The 21,989-nt window shown below is 40.0% G+C and overlaps 1 protein-coding gene and 1 long non-coding RNA gene across 2 annotated transcripts; one reads left to right on the top strand and one right to left on the bottom strand.

Moving 5' to 3' along the window:
• Positions 1-733: 733 nt before the first annotated feature.
• Positions 734-20,243, bottom strand: LOC111792655 (12-oxophytodienoate reductase 3). Its single transcript, XM_023674204.2, has 5 exons — positions 20,061-20,243; positions 19,756-19,896; positions 2,232-2,362; positions 1,663-1,845; positions 734-1,403 (listed from the first exon to the last, which is right to left on the bottom strand). The coding sequence occupies exons 1-5, from the start codon at positions 20,138-20,140 to the stop codon at positions 763-765; spliced, it is 1,176 nt and encodes a 391-aa protein (XP_023529972.2). The 5' UTR covers positions 20,141-20,243; the 3' UTR covers positions 734-762.
• On the top strand, positions 16,689-18,448 carry LOC147793003 (uncharacterized). The gene is made up of 4 exons (XR_015420685.1): positions 16,689-16,949; positions 17,159-17,297; positions 17,389-17,460; positions 18,255-18,448. It is a non-coding gene; the product is annotated as an uncharacterized LOC147793003 (long non-coding RNA).
• Positions 20,244-21,989: the final 1,746 nt, after the last annotated feature.

Here is a 21,989-nt window from a genome sequence, read left to right on the forward strand (position 1 = left end):
CTTACAAAGACAACATACGTGACTTTGTATAGCTACAAAATTAAAACTTTTAACCTTCCCTAAGGCATTCAGTTGTGACTTTTATATTTTATGTATGTAATTAACCCTAGTGTATAATTTACGACCATTATTAACCGTAAATGTTACCTTAAAGTAAATAAGAAGTCTTAAAACACATTAATGAAATACCAAAATTCTAAATTATCATTGTGAGATCTCACATTAGTTGGAGAAGAGAACGAAACATTCCTTATAAAAGTGTGGAAACCTCTCCCTAAGTAACGCATTTTAAAACCTTGAAGGAAGCCTAGAAGAGAAAGTCTAAAGAGAACTATATCTTCTAGCGGTGGGCTTGGGCTGTTACAAATAGTATTAGAGCTAGACATCGAACCGTATGCCAACGAGGACACTGAATCCCCAAAGGGGTGGATCGTGAGATCCCACATTGATTGGAGAACTCTGTGGAAACCTCTATTTAGTGGATGTGTTTCAAAAATGACAATATCTCCTAGATATATCCGAGCATCTCTTCGTAAAACCTATATGTTTTAAAGCCTTGAGAGAATCCCGGGAGGGAAAGCTCCAAAAACGACTTAAAACCATTTTATAACTTAAAAGGCTAAAGTGTTCATAATCATAATAATAATAATAACAGCATTGGTTCTAACTAATAATGGGGATAACTTTCTACATTATCTACTTTGATATGAAATAAGAACTCACGTAACCAAGCTTAGAAAGGACAATATCTCGTAAATATCTTCAAAGACGAGAAAGAGGCCCAAGAAATGGATAGTCTGTGTAGCCAACAACAGGATCTTGTGTATAGAACGTCTTCCTAACGTACTTGTTCAGTGGTGCATTCAGTTTAAATCTCATAGCCAAGTCAGGGTTCGCAATGAACAGCCTACCATACGACACCAAGTCGGCATCTCCGTTCTCGATCGCTTGCATTCCCAATTCACGAGTGAACCCACCGCTGCAAATGAACGTTCCTTCATAAGCTCTTCTCAAACTCCTCATGAACTCAGCCTCCGAGTCTTCACTTCCAGGCCTGCCCGACTCAGTCTGGCCATAGGCCGTGTACCGGGGCTGAGTTACATGGACATAACTCAACTTTCCACTGATTTCCTGTTGGAGTTTGTTAAGTTGATCGACGACATGTAATCCTAACTTGAGAGGATCGGAATCCATAGCGTCGAGGTGATCGATGGCTGGAGAAATTCTAACACCAACTCTATATGCTCCTATAGCAGAAACCACGGCATGAACTACCTTCAACAAGAATCTAGACCTGTTTGAGAGACATCCTCCGTACTGGTCGGTTCTGTCATTTATACCATCCTTCAAGAACTGGTCCAGGAGGTAACCATGAGCTGAATGGATCTCAATCCCATCGAACCCTGTTCAAAATTTATCTCAAAATTTGTTCCTCGTAATGCTCGACAAAAATAAGTTCAAGCTAGTTGTAACGACCCTAAATTTCTACATATTCAGAGTCGTTATTAACGTCTCATAAAAGAGGTGCAACACGAAGACTTTCCAGTCGTCACCAAACTTAGTACAAATCTCGCCCAAACATGGAGTTCTGATGGGATCTAGTTGAGGTGTAGTAACGACTCAGAATATGTAGAAATTTAGGGCCGTTACATTAATAATAACCTGCTCGGATGGCGTTCAAGGCAGCCTGTCGATAATGCTCGACCACGTCCTCGATTTCATGAGTTTGCAGTGCTCGTGGGCTCGGGTAGATGCCATAGGAGCCATCTGGAAGCAAAATTCTCCATCTCTTGGAGATGGGTGTGCTTGTGGATGAAATTGGTGGCATACCATCAGGCTGATAAACTGGTCAAAATTAGAAAAGATCAGGAAGGAGCTTTTCATAAATGATTAGTGTGAGATCCCACGTTGGTTGATGGTTGAAAATCTCTCTCTAGTAGAGACGTTTCAAAATTTTTGAAGAGAAGCTCGAAGGTGAAAGTCTAAGAAGGACAATATCTGCTAGCGTAGGGCTTGGACCGTCACAAATGGTATCAGAGCCAGACACTGGTCAATGTGTTAGTGAGTAGACTGAGTCTCGAAGGAGATGGACATGAGGCGGTGTGCCAGTAACGACGCTGGCCCTAAAGGGGAGTGGTTTGAGAGGTCCCACATTGATGGGAGAAAGTGGATGAGTGCCAGCGACGACGCTGGCTTTAAAGAGGGTGAATCGTGAGATCCCATAACCATACCTTGATGTGAAGCTCGGCCGACGTGCCAGAGCTGACAGAAAATGATGCTGCCTTTGGCATGAACAGCATCCACCACTGCCTTCCATGCTTGCACCTGTTCTTCCGTGTAAATTCCAGGAACATGTGGAAACCTGCCAGGTTCAGTTTCAACTCATTTTAACTTATTTTATAAATAAAATAAAATAAAATAAAAATAAAAAAATAAAAGGTTTTAAGAATAAGATTTAAAAGATACTTAGTGTAACAACCTAAAATAATGATAATATGTATTTATTTGTTGTGTGTTTGATGATGATGATGATAATAATAATAATTATTATTATAAAATAATAATAATAATAATAATAATAATAATTTAAACAAAAGAAAAAAAAAAAAAAAAAAAAAAAAAAAAAATCGAAACGAAGCAGCTGCGTCAAGCAGCTGCTGTAAAGGGGGATGAGGGGCGGCGGACGCGTAGGCTGGAGGCATGGGATGGATGAGTGGATTGTTAGAGGGTATGGAGGCGTATTAGGGCCTTGATTAGGTTTTAAAAAGGAAGAAAAACGAAGAAGAGTGATTAGCGAAAAACCCAGAAAACAGAGGAGGAAATTTTTGAGAATTCGAGTTTTGGTTGCTTAAAATTGGACATCAATCGAGGGTAAAGGAAGAGGGGTTGTTGCTGAGGAATCATTTGAGGAAGGGGGATACGGCCACGAGCTGAATCGGACGGTGATTCGAAGGTAACGAAAAACCCATATCACCGAACCTTTAAATCTCGATATCTTGATTCATATTGCATAATAAGTTATGAAATAAGGCTTGTTAGAACCGTAGTTAGAAGATCTATAATGTTGTAGAAGAAATCAGAACGAAATTCGAGCGGTAGAGATGAAATTTTTGCTTCGGGACACAACGGGTATTAAAGGAAAAGATTGGGAAAAAATGGCAGGGAGGAGAGGTTGAAGACGAGCGCGTGAAGGACACGCGAGGCGCGTGGGAGGCCGCGAGTGGAAGTGCGATTGCGCGCGGATCAGGCGCGTGAGAAACGAACCCCGACCTTGTCTTGGCGCGTGAGGGCGCGTGAGCAGGTATTTTGGCTTCCGGTTTGTCCCGTTCGACTCCTTTTGACCTGTCCTATCAAAATTGGTCTATACTTATGTTGAAATTGATAAAATATAGGTCTGATAGGAAGGAATTGTGTTGAAATACTATTAAACGTACATTCAAGGAGGAAAAGGAGTTCGAAACCAAGTAAGTAGCGTATCGACCTTTGAACTAGTTCTTAACTTGTTTTACAACATGTGAGTATGTTGTTTACCTGATTAAGAACTTAATATGTTATGATGAGCTTTGATGATATTGAGTGTTTATTGTATATTGTGACTGCTTGCCTGTGATGTAAGCATGATATAAATGATTGTCAGAATGTTCTATGTGTTGAACATGATACATGTATGAAAACATGCAGTAACTGTGAGTATGTTATGCATGTTAATAGAAAGGTTATGACTCTAAGATATGCTTATTGGTTGTTGAGCTATGGCTTATTTATATGAGTATGATAGTCTACTAATTCCCGCGGAGTTCCTGGCCAACGCGCTGTGTGCTAAGTCAGGGAGCATGAGTACTCCTGACCGTTGGTATATGAGATAAACAGGCCGCCAGAGCAATTAGTAGACGGGCCGTATTTGACCGAGAGCGAGTCTTACATACGAGTCCGAAAATTCTAGATAAGCATATCGAGAGAGAGTCAGTAACCTAGCTGGAGGTAGCTGAGATACCTCATTAATGAATAGATGACCCTAGTAAGAGAAACTAGGAGTCAATGTCGAATAAAACTTAAAAACATTTGCTATGTTAAGCTGGAGGTAGCTGAGATACCTCATTAATGAACAGATGACCCTAGTAAGAGAAACTAGGAGTCAATGACGAATAAAATTTAAAAACACCTGGAAAGATTAGTTATGAATTCATGAAAGATAAAGTTGGCTACTTACTGGGTAATTTAATTACTCATCAAAATTATTTTTAACTTTTCTTTCCAGATTTAGTTGATGCAGGCCAACCGAGGACGAGGGCGAGACCAGCGGGCTAGGAACTATTTGGGAATCCATGTCTGTGTCTGTTTTGTGTACTTATGCTTTCGCTGTCAAGAATCTACTTCGGTTGTTTTAAGTTTAAATAGCACTGGTTTGAAATGTTTTACTTGATGTTTTTGGAAATATTTTTTTGAAATTTATCATTGGTTGTCGGAGTTTATTATTGAGGCCAGTAGTAACTCCTGTGAATCGCGTTGACGATGAGCGGGGTGTTACAAGTTGGTATCAGAGCCTAGGTTATAGGTTCTGTAGACAGTCTAGAATAGACAGTATGGATTCCTTTAGTCCAGCTCAGCGGTATCTCGCCTCGGTTAGGTAAGTGATGTATGATTAAATTGTATCAAAAGTTTAAAAGAATTGATGATGACCACTTAATTATGTATGTGACAGATATGGTCGTATTTAAGAATTTAGACCCTGGTACGTCCAATGTGGACTTGGGAAATGAGGGGCAGCCTGTAGAGGGAACTGCTCCAGCAGAGGCGATTCCGGAGCCTGCTGCTCAGTCGGCATCTAGAGATCAGCCGACTGTTGTGATTACTTTGGAGGCATTACAATCATTGATTGAGAGTCAAGTAGGTCAGGCGGTGCAGAGCCGGGTGGACCAAGCGGTACAGGCAGCCCTTGCTGGTCTTGGAAGCCAGGCGGCTCCAACAGCTCCTGTATCGGGCCAGACGACATTAGTGTCTGAAGCACCAGGAGTAGGTGTTCAGACAGTAATACCTCCAACACGGTTGACAGAGCTACCTGGTACAGCTGTGGTGACAGAGGCACCATCGCGGGTAGTAACTTATGGCCGACGATGTATGACAGAGGAGAGTGAGTACATACGAGATTTCATGAAACTTGCCCCGCCAACTTTTGGAGGAAAAGGGACTGATCCTGAGGCAGCTGAATGGTGGTTGGAATGTATTGAAACAAAGTTTACATTCTACAACTGCCCAGAGAATCATAAGGTGTTGTGTGCTACATATTTGTTGGAGGGACCAGCCCATTTTTGGTGGAAATCAAAGAAGCCGAAGATGGAGGCTGGTGGGGCCCCAATCACATGGGCGGCCTTCAGACATGAGTTTTGTGAGAAATACTATCCTGCTCTAGCGAGATTGCGAAACCGAAAAGCATTTATGCAATTGGAACAGGGTGATAGGTCAGTAGAGGAGTATGAGGCGGAATTCACACGATTATCCAGATTTGTTCCTCTTATGGTTGCTACTGAGGAAGAGAAGACGGATCTCTTTATTCAGGGTTTGAGACAAGAGATACAGGGATCCGTGTCTGCCCATGCTTCTCAAGATTTTGTTACGGCTTATAATGCTGCAGTGAAATTAGATGCTAGCACCCCGAGGAATAATCAGGGTTCTAGCAGTCAGGTACGACCAAGTGGTAAACGAAAATTTATTCAAATATCCACGGGTTCGCAACAGCAGACGGTACCACAACGAGTTGATCGTCGGCCTTATTCAGGTGAAGGGAGGGCAGGTTGTAGTAAGTGTGGGTTAACTCATGCGGGATCTTGTAATGCTGCAGACAAGATATGTTATAACTGCGGCAAGACTGGTCATCTCGCCAGAGTATGTCGTAGTGCAAAGAACCCTAATATGATGCGCCCCGAGCGATCTGCTCCAGGTGGAGGAGGGGGTCAGTTGAGTGCCGGGGGACATCCTCAGGCTCGAGGTAAAGCCTTTGCCACGACAAGCAAGGCAGCGGGGGATGCCAGCACTGTGGTGACAGGTACTTTACCCATATCTGGCTATTTTGCTTATACTGTATTCGATTCTGGCTCGACGCATTCTTTTATATCATTATCGTTTGTCTGTCAAGCCCGACTTGAAGTAGAGCCTTTAGGTTATGAGATTCTAGTTTCTACACCTTCAGGAGTCATATTGATGACCCGTGAAAAGGTGAAACTGAATAAAGTAGAAGTATCCGGCCAACCATTAGACGTGTTGTTAATGGTGCTAGATATGTATGATTACGATATTATTTTGGGCATGGATTGGTTGTCTGCTCATCATGCCAGTATCGATTGTTATAAGAAGGAGATAGTTTTTCACCCCTCGATGGGAAAGAGCTTCCGGTTTCAGGGTACGAAGCTGGGAAGTGTTCCCAAGACAATTACTGCTTTGAAGGCTAGGAAGTTAATTGGTCACGGTGCTGTGGCATTCCTGGCTAGTGTGGTAGAAGTGGGACGAGTGGATACAGATGTATCAACTGTACCTGTAGTGAATGAATTCCTGGATGTTTTCCCTGATAAATTACCTGGTTTACCACCAGAGCGGGAAGTCAACTTTGGTATTGAACTAGAACCAAGGACAACACCTATCTCTAAAGCTCCTTATAGGATGGCTCCCGCGGAATTGAAAGAGTTGAAGTTGCAATTACAGGAATTGTTGAACCAGGGATTCATACGACCTAGTGTGTCACCATGGGGAGCTCCAGTGTTGTTTGTGAAAAAGAAGGACGGCACACTCCGTCTCTGTATTGACTATAGGGAGCTGAATAAGGTGACCATTAAAAATAAGTATCCTTTGCCGCGAATTGATGACTTGTTTGACCAGCTTCAAGGGGCAGCGGTATTTTCGAAGATTGATCTTCGTTCTGGTTATCACCAGATAAGAGTCAAAGAAGATGACATACCGAAGACAGCTTTTCGTACTCGGTATGGGCATTATGAGTTTGTCGTGATGTCTTTTGGCTTGACTAATGCCCCTGCAGTGTTTATGGAGCTGATGAATCGGGTATTCCAGGATTTTCTGGATTCTTTTGTCATTGTGTTCATTGATGATATCTTGGTTTATTCCAAGACAAACGATGAACATACAGAACATTTGAGGAAAGTTTTGTTGGTTCTGCGTAAACAAAGATTATATGCCAAGTTCTCAAAATGTGAGTTTTGGCTTCAAAAGGTAGTATTCCTTGGTCATGTGGTATCCAAGGATGGTATAACTGTTGATCCAGCAAAGGTGGAGGCAGTTATAGGTTGGGTTCGACCAACTACAGTTACTGAGGTGAGAAGTTTCCTGGGTTTAGCCGGATATTACAGGCGCTTTATTAAAGACTTTGCAAGGATTGCCGCACCACTGACTCAGTTAACCCGAAAAGGGAAGAAATTTGATTGGAGTCGAGCTTGTGAAAGTAGTTTTCAGGAACTCAAGGAAAGATTAGCGTCAGCCCCAGTGCTTATTGTACCTGACGGTACTGGAAACCTAGTAATTTATAGTGATGCCTCTAAGCATGGGTTGGGGTGCGTACTTATGCAAAACGGGAAAGTTATTGCTTATGCCTCTCGGCAATTAAAGGATTATGAACGCAATTACCCAACTCATGATTTAGAATTAGCTGCTGTGGTGTTTGCTCTGAAGATATGGAGACATTATCTGTACGGTGAGAGGATACAAGTATATACGGATCATAAGAGTCTTAAATATCTGTTCACCCAGAAAGAGCTCAACATGAGGCAACGTCGGTGGTTGGAGTTGGTAAAAGATTATGATGTAGAGATCCTACATCATCCTGGTAAAGCTAATGTGGTAGCTGATGCCTTGAGTCGTAAGACAGCTCACTCATCTGCAATGCTAACGAGACAACACAACATTCAGATGGAGTTTGAACGAGCCCAGATAGCTGTCTTGGTCAGGAGAGCGGCAGCTCAGCTAGCTCTTATGACTATTTGTCCGACGTTGCAGGAACAAATTATTCGGGGTCAGCAAAGGGACCCTTATTTTTCCAAAGTTGTGAGGCAACTTGGAAACTGAACAAATCAAGGATTTCTGGATAACGGGTGATGGATGTTTGAAGTGGCAGAACCGAACTTGTGTGCCAAATGATGTAGAGATCAAGAGGAAGATTCTATCTGAGGCGCATGAGTCGCCCTATACGGTGCATCCAGGTGCCACAAAGATGTATCAGGGATTTGAAAACATGCTTTTGGTGGCCTGGGATGAGAAAGATGTTGCTGAATGTGTGAGTAGGTGGTTTAACTTGTCAACAAGTTAAGGCACCTAGACAGAAACCAGCTGGATTATTGCAACCTTTAAATGTGCCTCAGTGGAAGTGGGAAGAAGTGACTATGGATTTCATTACAGGACTACCTAAAACCCAGTTAGGGTTTACAGTGATATGGGTCATTGTGGATAGATTAACTAAGACAGCCCACTTTTATACCGGGTAAGTCTACATATTCGGTTGACAAGTGGGCACAATTGTATTTAAAGGAGATTGTAAGGTTGCATGGTGTACCAGTTTCTGTTGTGTCAGATAGGGATACGCGGTTTACTTCTCGATTCTGGAAGAGTCTTCAGGAAGCCCTTGGTACACAACTGAAGTTTAGTACAGCGTTCCATCCTCAGACAGATGGACAGACAGAGAGATTAAATCAAATTCTCGAGGACATGTTGCGTGCATGTGTACTTGATTTTGCTGGCAATTGGGACACCTACCTATATTTGGTGGAATTTGCCTATAATAATAGTTATCAGTCAACTATCCAGATGGCTCCTTTTGAAGCACTTTATGGACGGAGGTGTCGAACTCCAATATATTGGAGGAGGGTAGGTAGCAAACCGTTATTAGGTCCAGATTTGCTACGAACGACCAATGAGGCGATTCAGAAGATTAAGAAGAGAATTTTGACCGCCCAAAGTCGTCAGAAGAGTTATGCAGATATTAGAAGGAAGGACCTAGAGTTTGAGGTAGGGATCATGTGTTCCTGAAGATTGCACCAGTTCGTGGTGTTTTGCGATTTGGTAGAAAGGGGAAGCTTAGTCCACGTTTTATTGGACCTTTTGAGATTCTCGAAAGAGTTGGCCCAGTAGCCTATAGATTGACATTACCACCAGCGTGGATGCTGTACATAATGTTTTTCATGTTTTCGATGCTGAGGAGGTATGTTGCAGGACCCTATGCATATTCTTCATTATGAAGACTTGGAGTTAAAGGAGGACTTAAGCTACGAAGAACAGCCCATGAAAATTTTAGCACGGAAGTGAGATCTTTGCGTAGCAGAGATATTCCCTTTGTTAAAGTTTTATGGAAGAATCAGCAAGCTAGTGAAGCTACTTGGGAAAGGAAGAGGAGTTTAAACGAGAGTATCCATACTTGTTTAGGGAGTTGGAAACTTTCGAGGACGAAAGTTCTTAAAAGGAGGGTAGAATTGTAACAACCTAAAATAATGATAATATGTATTTATTTGTTGTGTGTTTGATGATGATGATGATAATAATAATAATTAATAATTAATAAAAAAAATAATAATAAAAAATAAAATAATAATTTAAAACAAAATAAAAAAAAAAAAAAAAAAAAAAAAAAAAAAATCGAAACGGAAGCAGCTGCCGTCAAGCAGCTGCTGTAAAGGGGGATGAGGGGCGGCGGACGCGTAGGCTGGAGGCATGGGGATGGATGAGTGGATTGTAGAGGGTATGGAGGCGTATTAGGGCCTTGATTAGGTTTTAAAAAGGAAGAAAAATGAAGAAGAGTGAATTAGCGAAAAACCCAGAAAACAGAGGAGGAAATTTTTGAGAATTCGAGTTTGGTTGCTTAAAATTGGACATCAATCGAGGGTAAAGGAAGAGGGGTTGTTGCTGAGGAATCATTTGAGGAAGGGGGATACGGCCACGAGCTGAATCGGACGGTGATTCGAAGGTAACGAAAACCCATATCACCGAACCTTTAAATCTCGATATCTTGATTCATATTGCATAATAAGTTATGAAATAAGGCTTGTTAGAACCGTAGTTAGAAGATCTATAATGTTGTAGAAGAAATCAGAACGAAATTCGAGCGGTAGAGATGAAATTTTTGCTTCGGGACACAACGGGTATTAAAGGAAAGATTGGGAAAAAATGGCAGGGAGGAGAGGTTGAAGACGAGCGCGTGAAGGACACGCGAGGCGCGTGGGAGGCCGCGAGTGGAAGTGCGATTGCGCGCGGATCAGGCGCGTGAGAAACGAACCCCGACCTTGTCTTGGCGCGTGAGGGCGCGTGAGCAGGTATTTTGGCTTCCGGTTTGTCCGTTCGACTCCTTTTGACCTGTCCTATCAAAATTGGTCTATACTTATGTTGAAATTGATAAAATATAGGTCTGATAGGAAGGAATTGTGTTGAAATACTATTAAACGTACATTCAAGGAGGAAAAGGAGTTCGAAACCAAGTAAGTAGCGTATCGACCTTTGAACTAGTTCTTAACTTGGTTTTACAACATGTGAGTATGTTGTTTACCTGATTAAGAACTTAATATGTTATGATGAGCTTTGATGATATTGAGTGTTTATTGTATATTGTGACTGCTTGCCTGTGATGTAAGCCATGATATAAATGATTGTCAGAATGTTCTATGTGTTGAACATGATACATGTATGAAAACATGCAGTAACTGTGAGTATGTTATGCATTTAATAGAAAGGTTATGACTCTAAGATATGCTTATTGGTTGTTGAGCTATGGCTTATTTATATGAGTATGATAGTCTACTAATTCCCGCGGAGTTCCTGGGCCAACGCGCTGTGTGCTAAGTCAGGGAGCATGAGTACTCCTGACCGTTGGTATATGAGATAAACAGGCCGCCAGAGCAATTAGTAGACGGGGCCGTATTTGACCGAGAGCGAGTCTTACATACGAGTCCGAAAATTCTAGATAAGCATATCGAGAGAGAGTCAGTAACCTAGCTGGAGGTAGCTGAGATACCTCATTAATGAATAGATGACCCTAGTAAGAGAAACTAGGAGTCAATGTCGAATAAAACTTAAAAACATTTGCATGTTAAGCTGGAGGTAGCTGAGATACCTCATTAATGAACAGATGACCCTAGTAAGAGAAACTAGGAGTCAATGACGAATAAAATTTAAAAAACACCCTGGAAAAGATTTAGTTATGAATTCATATATAAAGTTGGCTACTTACTGGGTAATTTAATTACTCATCAAAATTATTTTTAACTTTTCTTTCCAGATTTAGTTGATGCAGGCCAACCGAGGACGAGGGCGAGACCAGCGGGCTAGGAACTATTTGGGAATCCATGTCTGTGTCTGTTTTGTGTACTTATGCTTTCGCTGTCAAGAATCTACTTCGGTTGTTTTAAGTTTAAATAGCACTGGTTTGAAATGTTTTACTTGATGTTTTTGGAAATATTTTTTTGAAATTTATCATTGGTTGTCGGAGTTTATTATTGAGGCCAGTAGTAACTCCTGTGAATCGCGTTGACGATGAGCGGGGTGTTACAAGTTGGTATCAGAGCCTAGGTTATAGGTTCTGTAGACAGTCTAGAATAGACAGTATGGATTCCTTTAGTCCAGCTCAGCGGTATCTCGCCTCGGTTAGGTAAGTGATGTATGATTAAATTGTATCAAAAGTTTAAAAGAATTGATGATGACCACTTAATTATGTATGTGACAGATATGGTCGTATTTAAGAATTTAGACCCTGGTACGTCCAATGTGGACTTGGGAAATGAGGGGCAGCCTGTAGAGGGAACTGCTCCAGCAGAGGCGATTCCGGAGCCTGCTGCTCAGTCGGCATCTAGAGATCAGCCGACTGTTGTGATTACTTTGGAGGCATTACAATCATTGATTGAGAGTCAAGTAGGTCAGGCGGTGCAGAGCCGGGTGGACCAAGCGGTACAGGCAGCCCTTGCTGGTCTTGGAAGCCAGGCGGCTCCAACAGCTCCTGTATCGGGCCAGACGACATTAGTGTCTGAAGCACCAGGAGTAGGTGTTCAGACAGTAATACCTCCAACACGGTTGACAGAGCTACCTGGTACAGCTGTGGTGACAGAGGCACCATCGCGGGTAGTAACTTATGGCCGACGATGTATGACAGAGGAGAGTGAGTACATACGAGATTTCATGAAACTTGCCCCGCCAACTTTTGGAGGAAAAGGGACTGATCCTGAGGCAGCTGAATGGTGGTTGGAATGTATTGAAACAAAGTTTACATTCTACAACTGCCCAGAGAATCATAAGGTGTTGTGTGCTACATATTTGTTGGAGGGACCAGCCCATTTTTGGTGGAAATCAAAGAAGCCGAAGATGGAGGCTGGTGGGGCCCCAATCACATGGGCGGCCTTCAGACATGAGTTTTGTGAGAAATACTATCCTGCTCTAGCGAGATTGCGAAACCGAAAAGCATTTATGCAATTGGAACAGGGTGATAGGTCAGTAGAGGAGTATGAGGCGGAATTCACACGATTATCCAGATTTGTTCCTCTTATGGTTGCTACTGAGGAAGAGAAGACGGATCTCTTTATTCAGGGTTTGAGACAAGAGATACAGGGATCCGTGTCTGCCCATGCTTCTCAAGATTTTGTTACGGCTTATAATGCTGCAGTGAAATTAGATGCTAGCACCCCGAGGAATAATCAGGGTTCTAGCAGTCAGGTACGACCAAGTGGTAAACGAAAATTTATTCAAATATCCACGGGTTCGCAACAGCAGACGGTACCACAACGAGTTGATCGTCGGCCTTATTCAGGTGAAGGGAGGGCAGGTTGTAGTAAGTGTGGGTTAACTCATGCGGGATCTTGTAATGCTGCAGACAAGATATGTTATAACTGCGGCAAGACTGGTCATCTCGCCAGAGTATGTCGTAGTGCAAAGAACCCTAATATGATGCGCCCCGAGCGATCTGCTCCAGGTGGAGGAGGGGGTCAGTTGAGTGCCGGGGGACATCCTCAGGCTCGAGGTAAAGCCTTTGCCACGACAAGCAAGGCAGCGGGGGATGCCAGCACTGTGGTGACAGGTACTTTACCCATATCTGGCTATTTTGCTTATACTGTATTCGATTCTGGCTCGACGCATTCTTTTATATCATTATCGTTTGTCTGTCAAGCCCGACTTGAAGTAGAGCCTTTAGGTTATGAGATTCTAGTTTCTACACCTTCAGGAGTCATATTGATGACCCGTGAAAAGGTGAAACTGAATAAAGTAGAAGTATCCGGCCAACCATTAGACGTGTTGTTAATGGTGCTAGATATGTATGATTACGATATTATTTTGGGCATGGATTGGTTGTCTGCTCATCATGCCAGTATCGATTGTTATAAGAAGGAGATAGTTTTTCACCCCTCGATGGGAAAGAGCTTCCGGTTTCAGGGTACGAAGCTGGGAAGTGTTCCCAAGACAATTACTGCTTTGAAGGCTAGGAAGTTAATTGGTCACGGTGCTGTGGCATTCCTGGCTAGTGTGGTAGAAGTGGGACGAGTGGATACAGATGTATCAACTGTACCTGTAGTGAATGAATTCCTGGATGTTTTCCCTGATAAATTACCTGGTTTACCACCAGAGCGGGAAGTCAACTTTGGTATTGAACTAGAACCAAGGACAACACCTATCTCTAAAGCTCCTTATAGGATGGCTCCCGCGGAATTGAAAGAGTTGAAGTTGCAATTACAGGAATTGTTGAACCAGGGATTCATACGACCTAGTGTGTCACCATGGGGAGCTCCAGTGTTGTTTGTGAAAAAGAAGGACGGCACACTCCGTCTCTGTATTGACTATAGGGAGCTGAATAAGGTGACCATTAAAAATAAGTATCCTTTGCCGCGAATTGATGACTTGTTTGACCAGCTTCAAGGGGCAGCGGTATTTTCGAAGATTGATCTTCGTTCTGGTTATCACCAGATAAGAGTCAAAGAAGATGACATACCGAAGACAGCTTTTCGTACTCGGTATGGGCATTATGAGTTTGTCGTGATGTCTTTTGGCTTGACTAATGCCCCTGCAGTGTTTATGGAGCTGATGAATCGGGTATTCCAGGATTTTCTGGATTCTTTTGTCATTGTGTTCATTGATGATATCTTGGTTTATTCCAAGACAAACGATGAACATACAGAACATTTGAGGAAAGTTTTGTTGGTTCTGCGTAAACAAAGATTATATGCCAAGTTCTCAAAATGTGAGTTTTGGCTTCAAAAGGTAGTATTCCTTGGTCATGTGGTATCCAAGGATGGTATAACTGTTGATCCAGCAAAGGTGGAGGCAGTTATAGGTTGGGTTCGACCAACTACAGTTACTGAGGTGAGAAGTTTCCTGGGTTTAGCCGGATATTACAGGCGCTTTATTAAAGACTTTGCAAGGATTGCCGCACCACTGACTCAGTTAACCCGAAAAGGGAAGAAATTTGATTGGAGTCGAGCTTGTGAAAGTAGTTTTCAGGAACTCAAGGAAAGATTAGCGTCAGCCCCAGTGCTTATTGTACCTGACGGTACTGGAAACCTAGTAATTTATAGTGATGCCTCTAAGCATGGGTTGGGGTGCGTACTTATGCAAAACGGGAAAGTTATTGCTTATGCCTCTCGGCAATTAAAGGATTATGAACGCAATTACCCAACTCATGATTTAGAATTAGCTGCTGTGGTGTTTGCTCTGAAGATATGGAGACATTATCTGTACGGTGAGAGGATACAAGTATATACGGATCATAAGAGTCTTAAATATCTGTTCACCCAGAAAGAGCTCAACATGAGGCAACGTCGGTGGTTGGAGTTGGTAAAAGATTATGATGTAGAGATCCTACATCATCCTGGTAAAGCTAATGTGGTAGCTGATGCCTTGAGTCGTAAGACAGCTCACTCATCTGCAATGCTAACGAGACAACACAACATTCAGATGGAGTTTGAACGAGCCCAGATAGCTGTCTTGGTCAGGAGAGCGGCAGCTCAGCTAGCTCTTATGACTATTTGTCCGACGTTGCAGGAACAAATTATTCGGGGTCAGCAAAGGGACCCTTATTTTTCAAAAGTTGTGAGGCAACTTGAAACTGAACAAATCAAGGATTTCTGGATAACGGGTGATGGATGTTTGAAGTGGCAGAACCGAACTTGTGTGCCAAATGATGTAGAGATCAAGAGGAAGATTCTATCTGAGGCGCATGAGTCGCCCTATACGGTGCATCCAGGTGCCACAAAGATGTATCAGGATTTGAAAACATGCTTTTGGTGGCCTGGGATGAAGAAAGATGTTGCTGAATGTGTGAGTAGGTGTTTAACTTGTCAACAAGTTAAGGCACCTAGACAGAAACCAGCTGGATTATTGCAACCTTTAAATGTGCCTCAGTGGAAGTGGGAAGAAGTGACTATGGATTTCATTACAGGACTACCTAAAACCCAGTTAGGGTTTACAGTGATATGGGTCATTGTGGATAGATTAACTAAGACAGCCCACTTTATACCGGGTAAGTCTACATATTCGGTTGACAAGTGGGCACAATTGTATTTAAAGGAGATTGTAAGGTTGCATGGTGTACCAGTTTCTGTTGTGTCAGATAGGGATACGCGGTTTACTTCTCGATTCTGGAAGAGTCTTCAGGAAGCCCTTGGTACACAACTGAAGTTTAGTACAGCGTTCCATCCTCAGACAGATGGACAGACAGAGAGATTAAATCAAATTCTCGAGGACATGTTGCGTGCATGTGTACTTGATTTTGCTGGCAATTGGGACACCTACCTATATTTGGTGGAATTTGCCTATAATAATAGTTATCAGTCAACTATCCAGATGGCTCCTTTTGAAGCACTTTATGGACGGAGGTGTCGAACTCCAATATATTGGGAGGAGGTAGGTAGCAAACCGTTATTAGGTCCAGATTTGCTACGAACGACCAATGAGGCGATTCAGAAGATTAAGAAGAGAATTTTGACCGCCCAAAGTCGTCAGAAGAGTTATGCAGATATTAGAAGGAAGGACCTAGAGTTTGAGGTAGGGGATCATGTGTTCCTGAAGATTGCACCAGTTCGTGGTGTTTTGCGATTTGGTAGAAAGGGGAAGCTTAGTCCACGTTTTATTGGACCTTTTGAGATTCTCGAAAGAGTTGGCCCAGTAGCCTATAGATTGACATTACCACCAGCGTTGGATGCTGTACATAATGTTTTTCATGTTTCGATGCTGAGGAGGTATGTTGCAGACCCTATGCATATTCTTCATTATGAAGACTTGGAGTTAAAGGAGGACTTAAGCTACGAAGAACAGCCCATGAAAATTTTAGCACGGGAAGTGAGATCTTTGCGTAGCAGAGATATTCCCTTTGTTAAAGTTTTATGGAAGAATCAGCAAGCTAGTGAAGCTACTTGGGAAAGAGAAGAGGAGTTTAAACGAGAGTATCCATACTTGTTTAGGGAGTTGGAAACTTTCGAGGACGAAAGTTCTTAAAAGGAGGGTAGAATTGTAACAACCTAAAATAATGATAATATGTATTTATTTGTTGTGTGTTTGATGATGATGATGATAATAATAATAATTATTATTATAAAAAAATAATAATAATAATAATAATAATAATTTAAACAAAAGAAAAAAAAAAAAAAAAAAAAAAAAAAAAAATCGAAACGAAGCAGCTGCGTCAAGCAGCTGCTGTAAAGGGGGATGAGGGGCGGCGGACGCGTAGGCTGGAGGCATGGGATGGATGAGTGGATTGTTAGAGGGTATGGAGGCGTATTAGGGCCTTGATTAGGTTTTAAAAAGGAAGAAAAATGAAGAAGAGTGATTAGCGAAAAACCCAGAAAACAGAGGAGGAAATTTTTGAGAATTCGAGTTTTGGTTGCTTAAAATTGGACATCAATCGAGGGTAAAGGAAGAGGGGTTGTTGCTGAGGAATCATTTGAGGAAGGGGGATACGGCCACGAGCTGAATCGGACGGTGATTCGAAGGTAACGAAAAACCCATATCACCGAACCTTTAAATCTCGATATCTTGATTCATATTGCATAATAAGTTATGAAATAAGGCTTGTTAGAACCGTAGTTAGAAGATCTATAATGTTGTAGAAGAAATCAGAACGAAATTCGAGCGGTAGAGATGAAATTTTTGCTTCGGGACACAACGGGTATTAAAGGAAAAGATTGGGAAAAAATGGCAGGGAGGAGAGGTTGAAGACGAGCGCGTGAAGGACACGCGAGGCGCGTGGGAGGCCGCGAGTGGAAGTGCGATTGCGCGCGGATCAGGCGCGTGAGAAACGAACCCCGACCTTGTCTTGGCGCGTGAGGGCGCGTGAGCAGGTATTTTGGCTTCCGGTTTGTCCCGTTCGACTCCTTTTGACCTGTCCTATCAAAATTGGTCTATACTTATGTTGAAATTGATAAAATATAGGTCTGATAGGAAGGAATTGTGTTGAAATACTATTAAACGTACATTCAAGGAGGAAAAGGAGTTCGAAACCAAGTAAGTAGCGTATCGACCTTTGAACTAGTTCTTAACTTGTTTTACAACATGTGAGTATGTTGTTTACCTGATTAAGAACTTAATATGTTATGATGAGCTTTGATGATATTGAGTGTTTATTGTATATTGTGACTGCTTGCCTGTGATGTAAGCATGATATAAATGATTGTCAGAATGTTCTATGTGTTGAACATGATACATGTATGAAAACATGCAGTAACTGTGAGTATGTTATGCATGTTAATAGAAAGGTTATGACTCTAAGATATGCTTATTGGTTGTTGAGCTATGGCTTATTTATATGAGTATGATAGTCTACTAATTCCCGCGGAGTTCCTGGCCAACGCGCTGTGTGCTAAGTCAGGGAGCATGAGTACTCCTGACCGTTGGTATATGAGATAAACAGGCCGCCAGAGCAATTAGTAGACGGGCCGTATTTGACCGAGAGCGAGTCTTACATACGAGTCCGAAAATTCTAGATAAGCATATCGAGAGAGAGTCAGTAACCTAGCTGGAGGTAGCTGAGATACCTCATTAATGAATAGATGACCCTAGTAAGAGAAACTAGGAGTCAATGTCGAATAAAACTTAAAAACATTTGCTATGTTAAGCTGGAGGTAGCTGAGATACCTCATTAATGAACAGATGACCCTAGTAAGAGAAACTAGGAGTCAATGACGAATAAAATTTAAAAACACCTGGAAAGATTAGTTATGAATTCATGAAAGATAAAGTTGGCTACTTACTGGGTAATTTAATTACTCATCAAAATTATTTTTAACTTTTCTTTCCAGATTTAGTTGATGCAGGCCAACCGAGGACGAGGGCGAGACCAGCGGGCTAGGAACTATTTGGGAATCCATGTCTGTGTCTGTTTTGTGTACTTATGCTTTCGCTGTCAAGAATCTACTTCGGTTGTTTTAAGTTTAAATAGCACTGGTTTGAAATGTTTTACTTGATGTTTTTGGAAATATTTTTTTGAAATTTATCATTGGTTGTCGGAGTTTATTATTGAGGCCAGTAGTAACTCCTGTGAATCGCGTTGACGATGAGCGGGGTGTTACACTTAGCTAAGTAGGAATGTTCGTCAGTTGGGTCGGGATCCAATTATTATAAACTCAACTATAAAAATATTGGGTTTGATTGGTTCACGTTGTTTTTTATTATTTATTTTAATTATTTCAATTTGAAAAATTATATTTTAAAGTCTTAATATATGCACTCCACAAAATATTCACAACTTTTAAATTCACATTAATTTACGAAAATTATTTTTATTTGCTATCAAATCATACGAGTGACGAAAAATACGACATTATTATGCCATTTTTTTTAGAGAATCTTTTCCGAATCTAAAAAGGAATTAGGGTCATTTTCAAATTTTTTAGTGGAAAATAAAGGATGATAAGATTGTGACATTTAAATTAATTTTGTCTCACTTAATTAAATTAACATGAGAAAAATATTCAAAATTGTTCCCACAACAACATTCGTTTATTGCATGTGACACGTGGCATACATTCTAAACAATAAATATTTTTTAGTCCTTCAATAAAAATACCTTAAATTTCGTAATTGTTGCAAATAATATTTATTATTATCTCTTAAAATTTTAAATTAATATTAAAAAGTACTTTTTTTAAGTTTTCAAAATTTCATTTTTTTTAACACTTTTAAAATCTTCAAAAAAACACTTTTAAATTTTTTTAAAAATTTAAAAACACTTTAAACTTTTTAAAAAATTCAAAAATACCACAAAAAGTTTGGAGATAATCTGCAAAGGGACTGTAATAAATTTTTTGAAATTTCATTGATATTTGTAATTTTTTTTAAATTGGAAGGATATTAATGTAATTTTTTAAATTTTTAGAATATTTTAAAAATATTATTAAAAGTTGAAGGTATAAAAAATAATGATAAAAAGTATTTTTTAAAATTTAATATTTTTATTAATTTATCTTTTATTCAAAATTCAAACTATAACTTTGTTTTTTATAACTATAACTAATGATATAAATATTTTTTTAGAAATATTTATTAAAACTATAGGTTATTCAAACGAAGCATGTTGTTATACCTTCCAAATTTGTTAATAAGGCAATAATTTAAATTTGTAAATAAATTTTATATAATTTTTGTAAAATACCAAAATTAGATTTTTAGAAAATTAAATACCAATAGCCATGAAAACGTGGGACCCACCAATTTGGCCCACCATTGCTCGCCGCGCTCCCATAATAATTACTCCTAAAATTACCAAATAGCCCTCAAACTGATCAAAATTTCACAACTTACCCAGCCGCCGTGGCGGAGATCGAAGTTCCTTCGCTGATTAGAAACCCGCCGTCTGTAGCCCTCTGAGTGTAATATTTGGCCAGCGCCGCTCCCGGAATCCCATTCAAAGCTCTGCATCTCGTCATCGGCGCTAGAACTACTCTGAAAATCGGTCACCAGATCCGCCGCCAAACACAGATAAAAACAACAATCCATCAATCAATCAATCGATTGGTTCCGAATCAAACTCCGGCGAAACCTCTGTCTCCGAAATCGAGGACTGAAAACAGAGGATAGGCGGAAGTAAGAGATGAAAGAGAACGAACCTGTGAGAGAGATCGAACTTCCCCATCCTGAACGGAGAGAAGAGTGTAGCGGTTCCATTTCTCGCCGGAGTTTCAGCCATTTTCAATGAGTTGGGATCAGAATTTGCCGACGGCTACGAGATGTGGGGAGCTTAATATACAAAGGCGTTTCCTCGTTTTAAGTGGGAGTGGAGAATTTGATCAAGGAGTTGCAGTCCAAATATTTTTTACTGGTCGGCGAAGGAGATAGTAATCTGGTGCATCCGAGTCTAGATTTGGACCTGTGTGTACGAGTATTGGCCGTCGGATGAAGCTTGATTGAGTAGGTTGGTGGATCCAAGTCAAAGCTAGGGTCTGAAAATGAATTAAGGTTACAAAAATCAATTTATACTTTTTTTTTTTTTTTCAATTTACATTCTCGATTATTATCTTAAAAAACATGAATTTATGCAAATTTATAATTATATCAAATAAACTTTTAAACTTTCATAAATCATTCAATTTAGACCTTTAATTTTAAAATTACCATTTAAAAAATGATTCATCGTATAAACCGAACAGATCAATTATAAAAAGTTCAGAAATTTAAACCTTTAATTTTAAAATGTTTCTCGTCTTTCAAAAAAATATTGAAGAAATACTCTACTTTTCATGTTAAGTTTTGTATGAAAAACGTCAAAGTTTCCTTTAAATAATATTACTAAACTTTTAAAAGTTTCAAAAATACTCACAATCTATGAAAAAAAATGTTAAATGTCGTCATTTATACTTTTATGGATCATCAAGGTCCATGTTATTGATAGTTATTAAAAAATTTATTGTCATCCAACGTTATGTTAATTAATATCGTCATCACATCAACGTCTTTTTCTTTAAGCAAATGTCAATGAAACTTTTAAATTAGGCCTACGATACAATTTTGAAAAGGAGTTGATACAAATTTAAAAGCTTAGGTGGTGAAAATTAATTCATACACCTAAACTTCATGTGTTGTATTAAAAAAAAAAAATAACTAATAATTGTATCAATTTAAACCTCGACTCTTATATAAGAGTATTAATTTATACTTTCCATTCACTTCCATTTAAAAAACATTACTTACATAAATAAATTAATCTAGATCATCTATTTCAAATAATTAATGATTATCAAATAGACATTTTTTTACATTTGTTTCTTTCCGAATCAATCATAGTCTTACAAACTTTACCAATAGTATAGAAGAATCCATTAGTTCATAAAAATGGCTGAATACTCTACGATTGAGTTAATATCTCCAAAAACATATATGACAAAAATGTAGACGGAATCAGAATCAAAATAACAAAAAGAAAATAAATTGCACCACGTAATCACAAAAAAAATAAAATAAAATAATAATAATACATTGAGACCATCATGTACGAAATGGAGACTGCAAATAAACATTAGTTCATAAAGAATAAACCGACACGAGATTGAAAAAACTTAGGAATTCAAATACAATCTAAACCAAATTGTAACCACAAAAAAGGTAGTTTTTATAAATTTTTTCAGAGATATAATGCAAGTAATCCAACAAAGAAAGATGAAAAAGTAAAATAGAAAAAGGGAAGTTATTTTTAACAGGAAAAGTAAGCCTGTCAAAGTTTTTCGAGAGGGGTCCCTTTGTTTGTACCTGAAAAGCTATGCATGTGGTTGAATCAGCCATTCATTCAGATTCAAACAACAACTGAGCTGGAGCACCATCTCTCTCAACAAATGCCAAACCTGGAACACAACCATCCGAACACATTTAACTTTCTTCCAAACAAAACCCAAATCTATCCAAATCCACTCCTTGCCTCCCATTTCTCAACCCAACCTTCCACCTCAAATTTATGATTCTAATTCATCCTAATCTAAGAGTATCGAATAAGGTTTCGGGTAATTTAACATGATATTAGACCAAGAAGGTAAGTTCGAGCTCCT

Source organism: Cucurbita pepo, chromosome 4 (genome assembly GCF_057944985.1).
Source record: "Cucurbita pepo subsp. pepo isolate OVF chromosome 4, ASM5794498v1, whole genome shotgun sequence".
NCBI classification, from domain to species: Eukaryota; Viridiplantae; Streptophyta; class Magnoliopsida; order Cucurbitales; family Cucurbitaceae; genus Cucurbita; species Cucurbita pepo.

Bases quoted from the DNA above. Each gene is read 5' to 3' on its own strand.
- LOC111792655 (XM_023674204.2), bottom strand. From the start codon at position 20,140: ATGGCTGAAACTCCGGCGAGAAATGGAACCGCTACACTCTTCTCTCCG. The intron at 2,363-19,755 runs GTAAGTTGTGAA...TGAACCTGGCAG, and splicing joins ATCTCCGCCACGGCGGCTGG to GTTTCCACATGTTCCTGGAA. The intron at 1,404-1,662 runs GTTATTATTAAT...AATTTTGAACAG, and splicing joins CTTGAACGCCATCCGAGCAG to GGTTCGATGGGATTGAGATC.